Raw genomic sequence first — 18,193 nt, 5'->3', positions numbered from 1 at the left:
TAAACTGTAGAATACCATTCCTCAGAGCCAAAGATGTGCCAAAACCATGTAATAAACTGTCCAACAAGTGGCACTCAGGATGACAGGTTGTTTAAATTGCCAATCTCTTAACTTAAAACTATTTTATTATTCTGCATGAGACCAGCACTGAGGCCAATTAAAACTGATATGCCATGAAAAGAAGTTCCTTCCTTGCAAGTTTCATACTATCTTTTTCCCAGCTCTTCTAGTGGGAATAGCTCATGACATTATGTTAATCCATGATGTTGGAAGGAGCACCAGAAATGATGTCTCTTCAAGTCCCTTTTGGGAAAGGCAAAAGAAAAGTAACATTCTATTTAGCAGTGAGAATGAGGAATAGAAAAATGTGTAGTTTATGTCATCAAAGTTTCTGACCATCTGGGGCCTCATTCTGGGTTATTTCTCATGCCAATCCACCTACATTTCTAGAAAATAAAGAGCTTTCTTCTAAACTGAAGGCAAAGCTAGTGCAACTTTACCAGAATTACATGAGAAAATCTGATATAAATCAGAATAATACATGTCCAGAACAGCAGATTCAAACTGAGTATTGAGTTGTTGAGATTTGAGAGAAATGTGGTTCTAGATTCAGTGATCTCCACTCTTTGTAATGGTCTTTAGTCGTGGCATTCTGTCTTGGTTAGTCCTTGAATTTGTGCTGCTGGGTGAACTACTCTGTGAGCTGGTCATCAGGCAGGAAGCTTTCTGCCAAGTCAAGGCACAGTCCAGGCCATGGGCTCACAATGGGATCAGGGAGAAGCACAGCCTCTGATGTGTGTCCTCCAAAAGGGACACTATTGCAGGACTGGACAATATTTTTGAAATGTCTTCAGGTGCAAGTAGTTCAGCATGGTGGGAAAGGACCAGCAGGGTGAAGGGGAAGGCTTCTGAGGCACCTGCCACCCCCATTTTATGTGTTTTTTTCTGTTCAGCATTTTAGTTTGGATTGAGAACATGCTTTTTAAGCCAGTCACCCCGCTCATTATCCTTTCCCATGCAGAAGTGGTGCTGGAGCATAGAAACTCGTCTCCTTTCAGTTGAAATTCCACTGACAAAGGCACTCCAAGAGTGCAGATAATGTACTTCCACTGCTACAGGGCAACAGCCCACAGAGGCAGAATACAGATACTCTGAAGTTAATTCACACAAATTGCATAAAGTGGGTCTCATAAACAACCCGAGGGCTGCTCCTATTACACTGCACTTCTTGCTAACATAGACTAAGGATAAAATGCATGGCTCATATGGAAATCTCCTTGTGCACTCACTGGTTCAGATCCTAGCCAGCATGGGACCATGAATTTGGTCCCATGGGGACTTTTCAGGGAGGGAATTATTTAGGCATGACCTGGGAAACAAGGTGGAAAACAAGTTGATCAAATTCAAAGCGAGACTACTTGTATACTTTTGGAATAATCTGTACAGAGCAGAATCCAACATCACTGGGTTTTACCCTCTGGCATTTCCATGAGGAAATGAGTCACTTCCTTCTGTGGAAGAGAGGGATGCTCCCTCTTGGGACTGAAGTGTTCTCAAGTATTGGGAAAGGTAAATGGAAATTTGCATTTCTCTTCCTTAAAAACTGTTCTGCACACTTACAGCAAAAGAAAAAGCACAGATGCATCTGCATTGTCTCCAAGTACTTACGTGAAATTCAATTTGCACATGTTTATCAGGGGGTAGAGCCCAAGGTCAAAAATTGGGATGAAGACAAGAATAAGAAGTGGATTTAGGAACTGCAATACAAAAGAATGGGAGTTCAGTGACTAGAAAACAACTTTTAATAATTAAACCCATAAAGCAATGTCCTCCAGAAATAATTCCATTACAGAAGGGACATGGACAAACACTTAAAACCTCCTTTAAAAATATAATCACAGTTTGCACTTAACAGCTTCTGCTATTTAGTTTTCACAGACATGACTACATTTTGTTCATATCCTCCCCTCCAAGAGGCAAGCAAGCATCACTGGCCCAGTCTCCCTGGAGAAAGAGCTGAAACATGATGCTTTTAAAGAGTACAAACCCCACTGACAATAGAGACAGGTGACCCTTGGTGCTGTGGTGGGACTTTACAACAAATCAGCAACAATGGAAACATCTTGGGACTCCAGCAAAATCCCAGAGGAACAGGCACTGTTCTGTGAGATTGGCAATTTCTCGCATTTCAACACAACCAAGTAATCCCTCAGGAACAAAATTTCTCCTGGTGGGAGCACAGCTTGTCTGCCAGCCAGAAGTGGCTGAGCAAGAAAATAGAGAGCAATGAAGAACAAGGAGGGAGAAATGCTGTTTCCGTTCCAAAGGAAGATTTCAGGGAACAGAACAGCTTTGAATTTCTCCAGAGCTATTCACCATAATAATTGTAATCAACTGTGACAACATAGCACCATCTTGCTTTCATGTTTTCATCTATCCTGCAGAAAGGGAGGAATCAAACATATTTCAAAAACAATGTTCATCCCAGGATAGGAGCCTGTTCAAAGGAGATACAGGTTGTATTCTCCACATGCCAGCACTAGCTCAAGAATTATTATGGTGGTTCATGCAGCCTGCACTGTTCTGCAAGACTCAACTTCTGCATTAGGTCTTCCTTGGGGTCTTCTGAACCCCAAGTTTGCAAAGCACCCTGTGAACAACAAGGCAGAGGCCACACCACAGCAACAAGCAGGAGGACTGCTATTACCTTGAAAAGGAGCAGAGAATGGCCACTGGTCCCATGAGAAAAAACATAAATGAGAGAAAAGAAGAAGGTACATTCTAAGGATTAATTCCTAAGCCTGTAATATCTTTTACCTGCATTTGGTCAGGCTGAAGGACATATATTCCCTGAAACAGAAAGATATTCCAAGTGAGTCATAAACACTATAACATACCAGTGCATATGGTAAATAAGTAATCAGTCCCAGAAAGGCCTTTTCAGCCAAGGTGGTTTCCTCAAATGCTTTATGTTGGCTTTAGCAGCTGATATTGTGCTCTTGACACTTTTTGTCTAAGGACACAGTGTTTAATATGATCATTTTGCAGAAGGAAGCTGCACTCAATCCTTGATATTTGGCAGCTGTGACACAGCTCATGACAGGTACTGAGGCCCATCTTTCAGGCTGGCTGAGCCATGAACAAGGTGAGTGGAGAAGGGTGGGGGTGTTAGTGTCCAAGCTGGGAGGCAGGCTTAGAGCTTCTTTCCTCCCTGCTTCTATGAAGTGAAAAGCCCCAATCCTATAAGTGAGTGTTCCCAAACTTCAGGACCCTGTGAGCTCTGTTGGCATTTCTCCCAGGTTCCCAAAAGGATAATTAAAAGACCATCCTTGAGCCAGTGGGCTGCACAAACACCTCTTTCCTCCCCCCATTTGCATCTAGGTTTGAGGCAAGAATCCTCAAAGCTGTAAGAGGTGCCTCACACTTGCAACACTATCCCAGCCTGCACAAATTAAATGGGCAAGGTCAACAGGGATGGATGGATGGATGGATGGATGGATGGATGGATGGATGGATGGATGGATGGATGGATGGATGGATGGATCCCAAACTCCAAAAGGAACCATGGACTTGTCTCCAGGGAGGAACTGGTGGTTTTCTGAACTCCATGAAATGCTTTTCATTTGAAATTAAGATGATGGGGGGGAAGGGGTTTGGGATGGGGGGAAGGGTGCAGGAGGGAAGAAATTAGGAAGGAAATAATCTATTTCCAAGAAAATGCTGGGGGGGGTGGGGGGTTCTCTCCTGTCTGCTAGTCCTGTCCTGAGCTGAGTCTAGACTGGCTGCCTGTCTCTGCCCACAGCTGCCTCCTGGGAGAGTGGAAAAATACCAGGCAAATGCCCCTCCTGCTACTTTGCACACACTATAGAAATGTGCCATTAGGAAATGAGCCTGCAAACTTCATCTGACACTAAATCATTCCCTGTTTGACTCCAGACTTCCCAGCTGAGCCCTTGTGCACTGAACAGAAAGAACAGAGTATTATAAACGTGAACTCCAACAAGCCTAAGGGTTGGATCACTTCGATGCTGCAGTTAATTTTCACCTTCTTGAGGTGGGGCAGCTCATAATGGGAGAGCAGAGCAGACTGAAACAAAAGCCAAGGAGCTATCCAAGTTGGTGTGACAAAAAAAAAAAAAAGTCTTGAATCTATCTTTGTTCACCTGAGAGATGCCAGTAGAGACACCTGGTGATACTTAGCTCTCCTGCTAATGGATCACTAAGTGCATGTGAGTGAAACACCAGAAAACAAATGTTTTAGACATACATCACATAGACTGCATGGACTTTGTTCTGTCTTTCTGAGCTGGATAAATATTACCCAAGGTGTAGTCTTTTCCATGCCTCATTTGAACTAATTAAGCCTAATGAGCATCACATATTGAGAGCCCAATTTTTAACAGGAGTGACATAGAAGGTCTCAAATTTATGGCCTTAAGACAATTTTAAACTGGAAAATGGAATCCTACAATCCTAGATTTTGATGTGAGCATCTGCAGGCAAGATCTAGATGGCCTGTTAAAACATCTATGTCTGAAAAACAGCCCAGTGTGGAGACACCTTCGGGCAGATAGCTGATCTACATTTATCTGCTACTGTAGCCTGCACCACTTGCCATTCACACCTTTGAAAAACTTTACAAAAACTAGCTAATTAATCCCTATTGCATCTTTAACCTATACACAAGATTCCTGCTGGTTTTGAGAGCTTCATTAATGTATCACCAAGTGATCCGGTGCAGAACGTACAACAGCTCTAGGGCTGAGTGACTTGTCTGGCTTCCATGGGGGCAGCAGGCTGAAAATCCTACCTGCTCTAGGTCACAGAGCCACTGGCTGTCAGCAGGTCAGCACCCCTGACCTTGCAGGCTACTGGTGGCTCCCCAGCCCTCACTTCTAGCTGAGATGAGCTGTGATGAACTGAACATGGCTGCATGAACAGAGCCTCTGGCTTCTAATCACCAAAAGTGAGACTCACCCAGATTCACCAAGCAGATGTTCTTAGTACTGCAAGACTCCGGTTAATAAGCAAGAGCAGGGATGTTACTACTAGTCTTACCAGCCCTGATGACATTAAGTACTTACAAAATCAGCATTCATTTTTGTGGCTTGCAAAGTCCACCTGGATCCCTAAAGAGAAAACAGACAGCAGTGAAGCATTCAACATGTTCTGTGGGGCTAGAAAACATGGAGACAGAGAAGATGACAGTGATGGAAGTCTTATTTCCCATCTATTCCTTCCCCCACCTGTAACACCTGTCATTAGGCAGGGCACATTCTCCCCTCTCATTCTCCTGTGCCAGACACTTGGCAGGACTCTGAGGGGCTGACCAGCAGTGATGGTGGAAGGCCCTGGACACTTGGCAGGAGTGTGGCCCACTGTGTCCCCAGGATGCTTTCACGTTACCCCAAAAGGACAGAGGTGCCAGCCAAGGCTGGCAGGCAGAGCTGTACCCACTGTACTGTACCTGCTGATCAAACAGGGCCCAGAACATTGGCAGTGGTATGAAGAGGAAGAGAACACGAGTCACCATTTTAACCTCCCCGATCAGCTGTTTCTAAAAGGGAACAAGTGAAAACGTAAGGTAGGGGTGTAAAGCCAACAGGTGATCCAAGCCACAAAGCATAACTCCTATTTATTTCTGCATGGCAGTTCTTCATTGCACTTCCTTGTGACATTGGATACGTTTGCATTTTTACATTTCAGTGCAGCACCTAAACTGTCCATTAAGGGTCAGGAGAGTACAGAAGTGGGAAGGGACAGGAAAATGCATGTGAGGAATGGTGTGGCCAGGCTAGTCTTACTGTCTCCCCTGTCTGTCTGCCAGATTCTCCCTTCCCACTCCAAACCTACCAAGCAGAGCATCACTTACTGAGTATTTTTCTGAAGCCCAGTCCAGCCAGTGATCTCTCTTTGGAATCTCAGGGGAGCGGTTTTTCAGCCGGTTTTTAATAGCAAACTAGAGAGAAAAACGGGAGAGTAACTCACTAATGCTGTACCTGCCCTCGTCACATTCCCAACTCAAGGCTACCTTCCCTATCTCCTATAAGTAGTGCCAGAACATTGAGGGGGGTGGGTTTCTGGATACCTCTAAAATCTCAGATTGGAGGCTTTATGATGAATTGTCTGCAGGGAAGTTTCTATGACACTGGGTGATTAAAGGTATGATGGGGGAATGAATCATAGAATCACTGAATCTTAGAATAGCCTGAGCTGGAAGGGACCCACAAAGGTCATTGAAGTCCAGCTCCTGGACTGTTTATGCTGTGTGCTCCAGTCACTGAACACACTGAGCCACACTGGCAAAAAAAGTGACAGACTTCACTTAGAAGTCCTGTCTTTAAGATCCCGCCTGTTTCCCCAAGGTAAATTTGGCACTAGGATTGACCTAGATAAAGAGAAAACATCTGCTGTTAGCAACAGCTTCCTGAAATAGAAACATCATTATCCACCTAAAAATAAAGGAGTATTTTTCACATACTGTATTCAGCTCACACACCATGAAAAACAATTTATAAGGCTCTAATGCAACTTCAGCAAGTGTCTCTTGCATTTACATGAACATGCTGAATGTCCATAATGTGAATGTGTGCTATTACTGTCTGCTGAACTGATAAAGTTCAGAAAAATTATTCAACTGAAAAAAAATGGAGTCATATATCTGATACTCTCTGAGTTTCTGAATTTTCCTTTCAGTTCAGTTTCCACCAGCATCTGCCACGTGTGGTTCTACTACATGGACATCAACTGAACAGTTCATGGAGCTAAGGGAAAACAACTGAAATGCTGAAGAAATAAACTAGGACCTAAATGTGTTTCTAATTCCTTACAGCTCATCAGAAAGACATCCCAGAGCAGCGTAGAGAACTACAAAAGCCACCTCCCGTTTCCCTTTGCACCTTTTTGGACTGCAACCGCTGACTCACGCATGAAAAAGAAAATCACACACACTTACACCGATGCATTTGCACACTTCCAGCAAGACATTTCCTTGTGGTGGTGTTTTTCTGTACAGTCCACTTCCAGCAATGAACACAACTGAAAAAAATATTATTATCCAAATGTGGATTCACATGGCTGAAGCACAATCCTGCACTGGCTTCTGGGAAGGATCCCCCACCCCTGTATTCAACAGAAATGCTCTGCCCTTGGGGCACACAGGATCGCTTCTTTTCCAGGCAAGATGTGGAATCTGGCAGCAAGACACTAGCTAAAAACACATTTCCACTGATGCCCTCACTGAAACTGCAATATTTACACGTTCATTTTCCCCTGGGCAACTACTGCTCTATTAGAAACATTCATCACAGCATGGTGCACACAGGGTGGCCCTAAACTGATAGGAACAGGCCACAGGGGAAAACAGAACCTTCTCAGGCCCATGACCATGCACTTTTTTGAAATAATTGCTGCAACGTTAGCTGTGGCCTGATGACATTTCTTCAGTTTCCTGATTCTTCTCCCTGATGGAAATTTGAGTGGAGACAGCAACATTCACATTCTCTGGGGGACTTTTCAAAATCCCAGATGCTGCAGTGAAATCACACAACTGCTTGTCTCTCAGTGAAGGTAACAAGCTGAATGAGATGTCACCCCATGCTGTGTCAAAAGCTCACACATGCAGTATAATAAAGAACTCTTCTCAGCAGCTTGCAGCTGTAAAACTAAAGCTGATGGGGTGTCCTCTGTACTGGCTACCAAGGAGTAACAGTGAAAATGGAGAGATTGTTGAATGTTTCATAAAGGTTGAAGAAGAAATCTTGACAAGTACATTAATAGGGCTAAGATGCAAGCATTAAGAAGCACAGGGACTGTGGCTGTCTCCTGACAGTTGGATAATAAGGATTTTTTATTACAACATAATAATAAGCTGTCACTGCAATTGTGGGAATTACTTCAGCCAAGCAAAGTAAGACAGCTCAGAACAAACCAACATCTCATCTAGCTCCTTCTGCAGCACACAGATTCAGCAGCAGAAGTCTGAGCCACTGAAGATGGCCCTGAGCTGCAGGAAGCCCATGGAAAGGTTAGAAGCGCCATGTTAAGCTTCTCTTCTATAAGCTGGGGATCTCTAAGGGCTGCTCAGATTGCAGTTCAAAGGCCATGCCTGCTCATAGGCAAAGCTGCAAGCCATCAGGAGAATCATTTTGGTGCCTTCCTTTACATGAGAGCAAAGCAATTATAGTGTGAAGCATGCATGAGACCATTCCCTTAAGAGTATCACAATAAAAGATTGCAGTAAAACCATGCTCAGCCCACCATCAATCAACTACTGATATTTATTTCTGTTCTGAACTGGGGAATTGTTAGGTGACCTTGAACTCTTTCATTTCCCATCACAGAATTAGTGAATTTGTGCATTTTCTCATCTATCCATGGACTCAAAACTGGTAACTCCTATTACCACTATTTCCACTCACCAAGTGCCAACACCATCAGTGCTGCTGGGACACCAAAAGCCAGTGCATAACAATCCTCTCCGAAACATTTCACATCCCCTGAAAAAAAAAGTCAGAAATAAAAGCAGCTCATTACATCTAGACTTATGTTACTGGGGCTTTTGATTTGATTCCCTAAATCAGTCACTTCCCCTGGTTTTAAATCTTCTTTGCTACTGCTTGACACTGTGAATTGAATCTCCTTGAAACAGTTGTCCTCCCTTGATGAAGACAATTTGGAAGCAGGGTTAGTGTCTGCCAGCAAAAGCAGCTGATAATAGGATATTGATGCAAACAGTAGAAGGGAGGGGGCAGACAAATAGGTATAAAGAAGTACTAGGAACTGTAATTGGGAAAAAAAAAGCACAACATTTAAAATAACCTGAAGCCATTCTGTATTTGGCTAGATCTAAATAACCAGTACTGTGCTGCATCAGTCTTGAGTGAAAAACCTGAATTGTTTTCATAGTGACCTACAGTGGACAAAGTGAAAGCCAATGCCTGTGCTGTGTAAGTGGGAGCCCAGGATAAGCCCTAGAACTCCAGTTCCCTTTCCCACCACCACCAATCTCACTAGGGGCAGTCTGCTTCAAATGTCAGGTCTTGCAGCAACCCATCAGGAAACCAGATGTGTTATAGCACGGGCTGCATCAATCTGAGCTCTGGGTCACTGAAAGCTGCACCTCTTGGACCAGGTCAGTTCTTGCACTGTGCTCTGGCTGCAAACAGCAAACCAGCAGTGGGCTCTGTGTTTGAATGCCAGGGGCTAGACATTACTGCATTCTTACATGGAGAATGACAAAATGGCTAAGTAAGCCAACAGAGTTAACAGGAGACCAATCCATTAAGCCCTCAGCTGCTCCTGTTTGTTGTAGCTGGAAAATCACAGCTGCACAGCTGTGTGCATGCATAGCATTTATTTACTTATTTTCAGCAAATTATCTAAAATCCAACAAAGCAGAGAGCATGGGCTCTCGGGGCACACTGAACTTTTACCACGCTAAATGAGTTGGACTTCTCTGCCTAGAAGTATATATTTTGTATTTGTACCAAATGTCTACAAACTGCATTTCCTGCTCTTCCAAAAAAAGATTTTACACTTAGCAAAAGTATTACACTTTCCCCATCCTCTCCAGTTCCATGGTGCAACTAGTTTATACTGGCACATGTTTTGATGCTTCAAGGGACTGGATTTTCATCTGCCCATTGACTACTTTAAGCAATAGCCCTTCCCAACTGAATGCTGACCTGAAGACACTAGAGAATGAATGAGTAAGAGGTACAGCATTTGTCTCTGTTCCTGTGCATGGTGTAAACATGAGACAAGAGCCTGTTAAAATGACACTCCAAACAAACAGAGCCTTCTGGAAGCCATGGAATGGAATGAAAAAAAAGGCAACTAAATGTGAAGACTACCTTGTCCCTGTCCCCATCACCTATGGCCTGCTGCTCTGCCTCTGCACCCGTATTTAGAGTGTGCCAATCCCTTTGGCTTCAAAACGCTGCAATACAATGAAGTAAGTGCAGCAAGGCTCGGGGACTAAAAAGGGTTTTGCAAGCAGGCTGGAATATAAAGTAGGTCTTAAATGGGGCATAGGACTGTGCTTTGTCTTCAAGGCTAGTTGCTCAGGGCAGCAATCTTGCAAGCAGATCCACGCAGACAAGCCTGAGTGCCAGGAGAGAGCCCTCCAGAAGTCAGCAGCACCCCATGGGAGGGAGAAGGTAGGACTTTAAAACCAGCCCTGCTAAGTTTTTCAGCCCTGATACTACACAGGACAGCAGAGCTCATTTCCCATCCACAGTTTACCTGAAGCCAAGTCCTTCACTGGCAGTGGGGAATAGATGACCATATAGGTCCTTCCACCTTTCACGTTTTAATTCTGTAGTTCGGACTGGCTTTGAAATACAACCAGGAATATAATTTCTGTGAATTGTCTGCCTGTATCATAAATCTGTTATGCTGCTACTGCAGGATTAACAAGGTGTAAATGCAATATACTGACCACTCCACAGATAATATAATTTCTGTCATTCTGTTGTCATAAGAATCTAACTACTATGCACAGCAGAGTAGTTAGAGGGCAGCTAATTTATTGTTTTATTCTAAATCCACACTGACCTCTTAATACAGGAGTTACAAACGTGGAGATCAAACTTCCAGCATTAATGGATAAATAGAAGATGGAAAAAAACTTGCTTCTCTCTGAGGTCTAAAACAAGAGAAGACAATGTCAATGTCATGGCTAATACACAGCATTGGGCTTGCAAATTGAACACTATCAATTCTCTCGTTAGGAAGGCTGGGTAAATATTGACACAAAGTGCATAAAATGTTAAGCAAACAAGCTCGTGTTCAGGTGATGGTAAATGCTCACACAAATCAGCTCATGTTACTCGAGAAGTGCTTTGGGGCTTTTTGGCATTTCAGAGCAAAAGCTGCTGCTTTGAGAGTGCTGTGAGACTGGAAGGAGGGGAAAGCATTTACTTATTCAGAACAAGTAGCATGATTCAGATCCTTTGTCACCTAATTCAATCCAATTTGGCACGGTTTGACAAGCTCATAATTTTTTTCCATGTCTGAGTTCTTTATTTTTTTCCCTCCTCTCCTGCGTAGAAATAGAAAAAGAAACCTGTGTATTTTAAGGAACTGGTAATCACAGCATAGATGAAAGAGTGCCAGCAATTGAGAAGTATCCATCAAAAAGGAGACCATCAAGGTGAGCCCAATCAACCCCAAACTAATAGGGTAAATTAAATCTAGGGGAGCAAACTCAAAAGCCTGATGGAGGGATGAACTCTAAAAGAAAGAGTTTTGAATTTAACCTAAGCTGTAACATATTGTAGTTTATAGAGTCAAAGGATTCCTGCTGATGTTCTTTCTCTCTGCATATTTCATAATTTGGAAGGAATCGAGAATTTGATGCAGAGATTGGTCCTTTGTGCAGGAGTAATGTGTGTGTTTGCAATCTCTCCTTGCTTGTGGGAGGGACACACATGCACAGTCACACGTGTGCTGTATACAGTGATAACCTCCTCCCTGTGCCTGGGTGGGCCAGCAGAGAGGGGAAACAAAAGCAGGCTACCTGACCCACCCCACGCTCGTGTGTATCAGCAGCTCTGGGACACCTGAGCTGATAAAGGCAGAGGGGGAAATTGCATCAGGCATTGCATGGTGCCCGACAGAGCTTCTTAGGGCGCTTTGAGCCTCATCTCTATGACCTGAGCATCATTTGAATGCAAAGCTTTAACTTAGCTGAGTGCTAGAAAACTCCTCAGGGAATGTTGTTGTGTCTCCTTTCCTTCTAATGTGTCCTGCTTCTGTCTGCTCCCTGAGACAACAATATTCACTAGGCTAGAAAACTGGAGAAAGCGTGAAGAATTGCAGGCAGCTAAAGGAGGACAGCTGTAAAGTAATGAATCCTGAGCTTCAAAAATGTAGCAAAACTTCCTGTAACTAATGGTGCAGCCAGCAGGAAATATTGCTTCTTCGTATGGCAAGAAGCCTCTTATCACAGGGGATTACTGCAGGGAAGAGGAGGAGGTGGGAGAGTATGAGAGGGCTTCTCTACATCCCCTTGTAAAATGGGTACTGAGAAGGTCAGGGTGAGAGCCCCATCACCTCCCACTGCCACCCACCAAGGAGTCTGGGGGTCTCCTTACTTGGATTAAGCACAGTTAGGAAGACCCCATCAACTGAGCTTTTGGATTTTGCACAATTTTATTTCCTAGTGTTCAAGGCTGACCCATACATTCCTCTTAAATTATGTATCCTAGGCTAAAGGATTTGAAAGCCTTATAAAAATCATCTCAATGGCATCTTCTCATGGTTAATAGAAAACAGCAGTAGGTCTTACTACCTGTTATATTCCTTTCCTTGCTGGCGGTTTTGATAACCCAGAACTTTCTACTGTTAAATGAGTAAAATTATATTCTCTTTTCCATTCTACCTTTGTGACTAGTTATTTGTCATCAAAGAGAAAACTAGAGAAACGAGCAGCCTCGGCACTCTTCCCCACTCCTGGATAGCCCTCCCACGATTTGTCGAGGTCGTGCAGTAGAACCCTCACAGGCCTGTCCTCTTCTAGCCAAATTGTCATGGCATGTCTCTAACCCTGCATATCTGAGGAAATCAGAGTTTCTGAGAGCTGTGATAAACTCAAGCATGCAGCTCTTGACATGATAAAGTCTAGAGCAACAATTACCAAAAAGAATGTGGTAGTAAGAGAAGAGGGTAGTAATGCATAAAGAATTTGGAGAATCTTATTTCACACATTTTCAGATTATAGTTATGGAAATAAAAATGGTCACAGAAAAGCTGAAATAGTTACAAAAATAATGACCTAGCAGCTTGCAAATTATACTGATTGGAATAAAGAATTTCCTCCCTATTGTCTTAATCTTTAGAGCAGACATACATTAACAACCTGATTTGGATTAACTAATTTGAGAAAAGGTATTGTACTTGATAATCCTGATCTCCTTGGCAACCAGAAAATAAAGAAACAAAGGAAAGCTATTTAGCACCTTAAACACCATACTGCACTGTTTGAAAGCAGCTTTGGTCCCTAATTAATATGTACAGCAGCTTCATATTCATATAACATATTGTAAATATAATTTTGTTCAGGCATTTTTAACTTTGACTTCTAATCCCATAGACAAAGGCATTTGGAAATCTCCTGCAGATAAATCTGTTTTCCCTATCTGACCTCCCACCAAATCAGTCCCCATCACTGTCTGCAGTAGTACTGTTCTCAAAGTGGCAGATCCAAGACTAATATGCTCCTGAAGTACTTAAAAGAGAATCAGATTGATGTTGTGCATTTACCTCAAAACATAAACTTGTCTCTAGGAATAGCAGGGGTAATTTAGTTATTTATACACAGAACTACTTCATCCCAAGTTTTCAGACAAAACAAATAAGCCTGTGCACTTAAGGACTCAGATGAAGTTTATTGGTGTCCGGAAAATTAAGGGAGAATCAAATACTTCATTTCATAGTGAATTTTTAAAACTTATTTCAGCCTACCTGGAGTGGAAGAAAATAAAACATAAGACCCCCTCAAACCCCACTCCAGAGGAAAGAAATATTCTATTTGGCCTCAAACCTTTCATTCCTTACAAAATCAAAACTTCTCATTCCAATTCTGATGACTTAAACTTCCTATCACATAGCATAAAACATTTGTTTCTTCTGAAAGGCCAAGTCATTTCAAAATGGTAAAATAGAAAACTTTCTATTTTGAAAAGAATGTTTGGAAAAAAGCTAATAGAGCAGAACACATTGTTCTTATCAGAATGCTTTTTACAGTTTTCTTTCTCTAAATTAGTTTTTCTTGCAGGTAGCACACAGGTGAATGTTTGAGCCTTTGTATTTGATAAATTTGTTGGAGAGATGTAGTCTAAATGCTGGAGAATGGGCACAGGCCCACACAACCACAGGCAGTTGAGGTTTTCTCTCTGTGATGCAGCTGTAGTTGTAAAGTTGGAATGATAATATGTATGTGCCTGAGAGGGGTGCTGAGATTCATTAGCTGAAGTCTATAAAACACTCTGAAGATAAGTGTTACATATTATACTGTAATTAGGTGGCAATTGAAAGATGCTGGATAAACACTATTAATCATTAATATTCATCAAAGTAGCACTTGTATAAATGCTGCTGTTGGACCTCTTAGAATTCTGTTGGGACAACTATTGGTGCCACAAGCCAGGATGCACTGGGATACATGCAGTTATCCCAAAGCACATGTGCTGTGCTGCCAGCCTGCTTTTGGTCAGAGTAGTGCCAGCTGGGGAGGCTGGTGACCACCAGAGCATTGCTGATTCCCTTTCTGCCACATCCCCTAAAGCACCATGTGCAACTGACAGCATGCAGACATGCCTGCAGGAGAATGTGCTTTGGACAAGTGACCGCAGAACATCCCATGTTTTGTTACTTCTTACTAATCATATGCTTCATAACTTCAGCATCACTCAGTTCATGTGCAAAAAGCACAACTCTTCCCAAAAATTTTTATTTAGTCTCTATTATTTCATTACATGTTGACTTCATACTGGGGTACTGGAAAAGACAAGGAGAACCCTGCCCTACTGGACTCCTTGTCCAAGGGGCCAACTCTTATCCAAATTTACCAGTGCTTTTCCTGACACACTATTAGTCTAATGTCCTTCTTTAATGCCTCCATTGATGGGAATTTCCATCTCCCAAAGGCCCTAGTATTTCCTAGTATTTCTCTGGATCTATTTCTAGAAAAAATTTTCACACTCTCAGTCCTAAATAATCCTCCTTGAGTTTAAGCCTACTCACCACAGACCCCAACACTTATTTTCTTTTTTGTAGCAGCAGCCTTCTACATATTTGAGGACTTATGCCCTGCACACAATTTGGTGATTTGAATACTTTTCATTGAGAAAATAGAAATTTCTATTTGTGTGTTAGGTCAACATAAATCTATTTAAATTCAAGTCAATTGAAAAATTTAGCATTTTGCCTGAGGATTAGCACTTCCTGACCTGCTTTGCTTCCTTAAGCACTACCTTATCCCTGGTTTAGCCCTGTTCTGAATAATGGGAGTTTGAGATTAGTGCAGATGAGGGGCTAAGCACTCATGACAGAGAATGAGGACACAAAGCACCTGGACTACAATTCTCAGGATAGACAGCACAAACACAGCTAAACAGAAACATTTTCTCCACTCTTCAGAACTTTCCATTCTGGAATATTCAGAAAACATTCTGGTATTACTTGCAAAAGACTAGAATTTCCTACAGTTCTTTTTGAACAACATCGGAGACACAGACTATGACTGATTTGAGGAAAAAATCCCACAGAAGCATAGGCTGGTGATAGTCTTTTCTTTCATTTGCCATATTCCTCTGCAGTGCATTATAATCACCCCTGTTAGGCTGATCTCTGTTATATACAGTTCTGTGATATGCAAGACAGGATTTTTTAACTACTCTGATGTCCAATTAACATTTAGATGATTTGATGCAATTATGACCTATTCTTTCCAGTATCAATCCTGTTCTGCTGACATTTTGCCTTCCTGAAGCATCCAGATTCTCTCAAGTCTTATGCAAACCATCCTACCTCGTGTCTTACTATGTCTTTTCCAGCAAACTGGCCCTTATTCTAGCACAACAGGATTTTCATCACATAAACATCCTCACAAAGTAAGCAGACACTGCAGAATTTAGGAAAGAAAAGAAGTCTTACATGTTCCTCTTCAAACTGGTCCCCACCAAATGCAGAGACACAGGGCTTGATACCTCCCGTTCCAAGGGCGATCAAAAACAGACCAACCATAGACAGGACCCTTCGTGCAAGAACAAAAATATCACCATTGCAAAACCTTTCCAGAGCTTATGAGAGTATTTTAGTGTCACCCAACCTTGATTCCTCTGATAATGTTGTCTTTTGCACACGGTAATGATGATGAGCTAGATAAACAAACAAATTAAATATCCTAATAATTTGAAAAACAAATTAATTATCCTAATTTCTGCATTCCGTACCAATCAATTAACCAAACTGGTTTTGTCAGTTTCTTGTTATTCTGAGGTCCAATGGACATATAGGAGATCAAAGATCTGTGGAATTATTTTTATTTATATGACAACAAAAGCTGTCAGAGATCAACTGAGAAAAAGAAAAAAAAAAAAAAAAAGAAAAAGGGGAGTACTTTTTGTAGCCTGGGTAAGAGCAGACAAACTATTTGAATGAGGCTCATTCTTGTGTGCTTTCTACTTCCCAGTGGTTTTCAAAATGCCATTGTTGGCCTGACAGATTATGTCTCCAGGGAACAAGAGTATCAGGACTGACCAGGTCTGGGACAAAAGAAAATTGTTCTGTAAACAACATGTGCTCCTGCCTGCATGTGCATAGTTTTTGAGCCATGACTACACAGACAAAACTGGCTTGGTGGTTTCAGAGACACCACTCTGACAAGCCTATCAGTTCAGAATCTAGAGGGTTGTATCCTGTGGAAGAGACAGACCCTTCCCCTCTCATCAGAAAATGTATTTCAGTTTTGTGTTCCCATGCACACAGGGGAATCTTGCTGAGCTGGGCAGCTGTGCTGATGAAATGAGCAGGCTCCAGCAAGGAGCCTGCTGTAGGCAGCTGGATACAGGAGACCAAACCAGTGGCATGGTAGAGCAGAGAGGGGTGATCCTCAGTGCCTGTGCCAAAGAGGTTAGAGTCTGTGTGATGATTTCCAACTCCATCTGCCATGTTCACACACTAGATCCACCCTTCTGCTCTTCCTCAGACATTCCTAACCCTTCCCTGATGAAAGTAATCCATGCACAGCCCCCAAAATGCTGGTCTGATGGAGATAAAACAAATTACAGACTTGGGTAAATAATTACCATCACAACCTGCTACAGCACTGTGGCTTCAAGGGCTACTTACACATGAACTGCCTGGTTGCCCAGGGATGGAATGGCACCGACTGACTTTATCAGATGGCCAACAACATACACAATGGAGAGGTAGATGATCGTCCTGTGAGGAAAGCAAACAGCAGTGACTGAAGGTGCTGGGTGATGTACAAGCTGAAAACAGAGGGTGCCCGTGGGCCCTGATATGGCAGCTCTACTTGGTTGGCACACAAGGAACTGGTTTGTTCTACCAGTGGTACAGTGGGCAGCTGTAATTCCTTTGTGTCAACACCGAGTGGACTAGAAGGAATAGATATGCAAATGGATTCAGATTAAGGAGGGATAGCCCCTGCTTTATTTGTAGACATTACTGAGCAGAATAAATGAAAAGTGTTCCAGTCTTGTCATGCATGGAAGACTGCAAAGAGAAGAGCACTGTTTAGGCCCAACTCAGTTTTCAAATTACTAATAAATGGCATTTTGTAGGATGTGCATAAGTGAATCCCTTGACTGGAAGGGATGTTGAGAGACTGTTGCCCACATTTGACCCACCTAACAAACCTGAATTAGGAGCATGGTTTCCTCACTGTAAGTCTGTTTTGGGTCCCAAGTATCTCTGTAAGACTGAGCTCATCTATCTGCCTCCTATGCATTGGTGAGGGAGAAGAAGAAATACGAGCAGGATGATCAGACTCTTGAGTGTATTCTATTCCTTCACTACTCTCTAGATTAAGAGAAATCTATGCATTCTTGTGCTGAAGACACATACAGAAGTGAATCAAAGGACTTGTAAAGACAGAAACACTAGAAGAAGTCCTATGAGCTTTGAGCATGGAAGAGGTCCCTGATGCATTCAAACCCTGGCTGCAACAGCTAATTTAGCACCACATCAGATCATTCCTAAAAGCTCCTCTAATCTGTTATATTGGCCAAGGTCCAGCTTCTACAGTAAAAGCCACTTCCCATTAAATTATAGGGATTACTCCAAGGAAAGTGTTTTGACTAACACACGAGCATCTGTATAAGGTTTTACCTTCTCACAACATCATGCTGCAATATAAACATTCTCAAAACTAATGAACATTGCTATGTGACCTTAAATAATAAATTTAATAAAGCCCCACTGTTTTTATTTTCATTCAAATTGACAAGAAAATGACTAAAATTGAGCACAGAGGAAAAAAAAAGGACACTGACACCTCCTTAAGAACTTTCTTCTGGATAGGCATATGGCAGCTGTTTATTTCCTATAGAGACACTTCTGCCAGGTAGGCTTAGTCTTAGAAAGAAAAGTTCAGCTGCACTTCATCACCCTGACAGCCAAGACTTCTCAGACAATGAAAAAAACAGTGCCAAGCAAAGAAAGT

General features: G+C 42.4%; 1 protein-coding gene across 10 annotated transcripts in view; it reads right to left on the bottom strand.

The window, feature by feature from the left end:
- The window catches only part of SLC15A2 (solute carrier family 15 member 2), an 84,824-nt gene that overhangs the window by 17,039 nt on the left and 49,592 nt on the right, over window positions 1-18,193 (bottom strand). For all 10 annotated transcript variants that reach the window (XR_010369436.1, XM_064434998.1, XM_064435003.1 and 7 more), the window contains 10 exons: window positions 16,858-16,950; window positions 15,661-15,760; window positions 10,558-10,648; window positions 8,421-8,498; window positions 6,956-7,038; window positions 5,873-5,959; window positions 5,468-5,557; window positions 5,085-5,129; window positions 2,818-2,850; window positions 1,669-1,757 (listed from right to left, as the gene is read on the bottom strand). Coding sequence is in view for 9 of the 10 variants with exons in the window: in XM_064434998.1 (XP_064291068.1) it covers window positions 1,669-1,757; window positions 2,818-2,850; window positions 5,085-5,129; window positions 5,468-5,557; window positions 5,873-5,959; window positions 6,956-7,038; window positions 8,421-8,498; window positions 10,558-10,648; window positions 15,661-15,760; window positions 16,858-16,950 (789 nt within the window). In the remaining variant the exon portion in view is untranslated. The remainder of the gene's footprint in view (window positions 1-1,668; window positions 1,758-2,817; window positions 2,851-5,084; window positions 5,130-5,467; window positions 5,558-5,872; window positions 5,960-6,955; window positions 7,039-8,420; window positions 8,499-10,557; window positions 10,649-15,660; window positions 15,761-16,857; window positions 16,951-18,193) is intronic.

The sequence above is a fragment of the Passer domesticus genome, chromosome 10 (genome assembly GCF_036417665.1).
Source record: "Passer domesticus isolate bPasDom1 chromosome 10, bPasDom1.hap1, whole genome shotgun sequence".
In the NCBI taxonomy this organism is placed as follows: Eukaryota; Metazoa; Chordata; class Aves; order Passeriformes; family Passeridae; genus Passer; species Passer domesticus.
The sequence above is the reverse complement of the archived record's forward strand: the minus strand, read 5'-3'. Positions and strand labels throughout refer to the sequence as shown.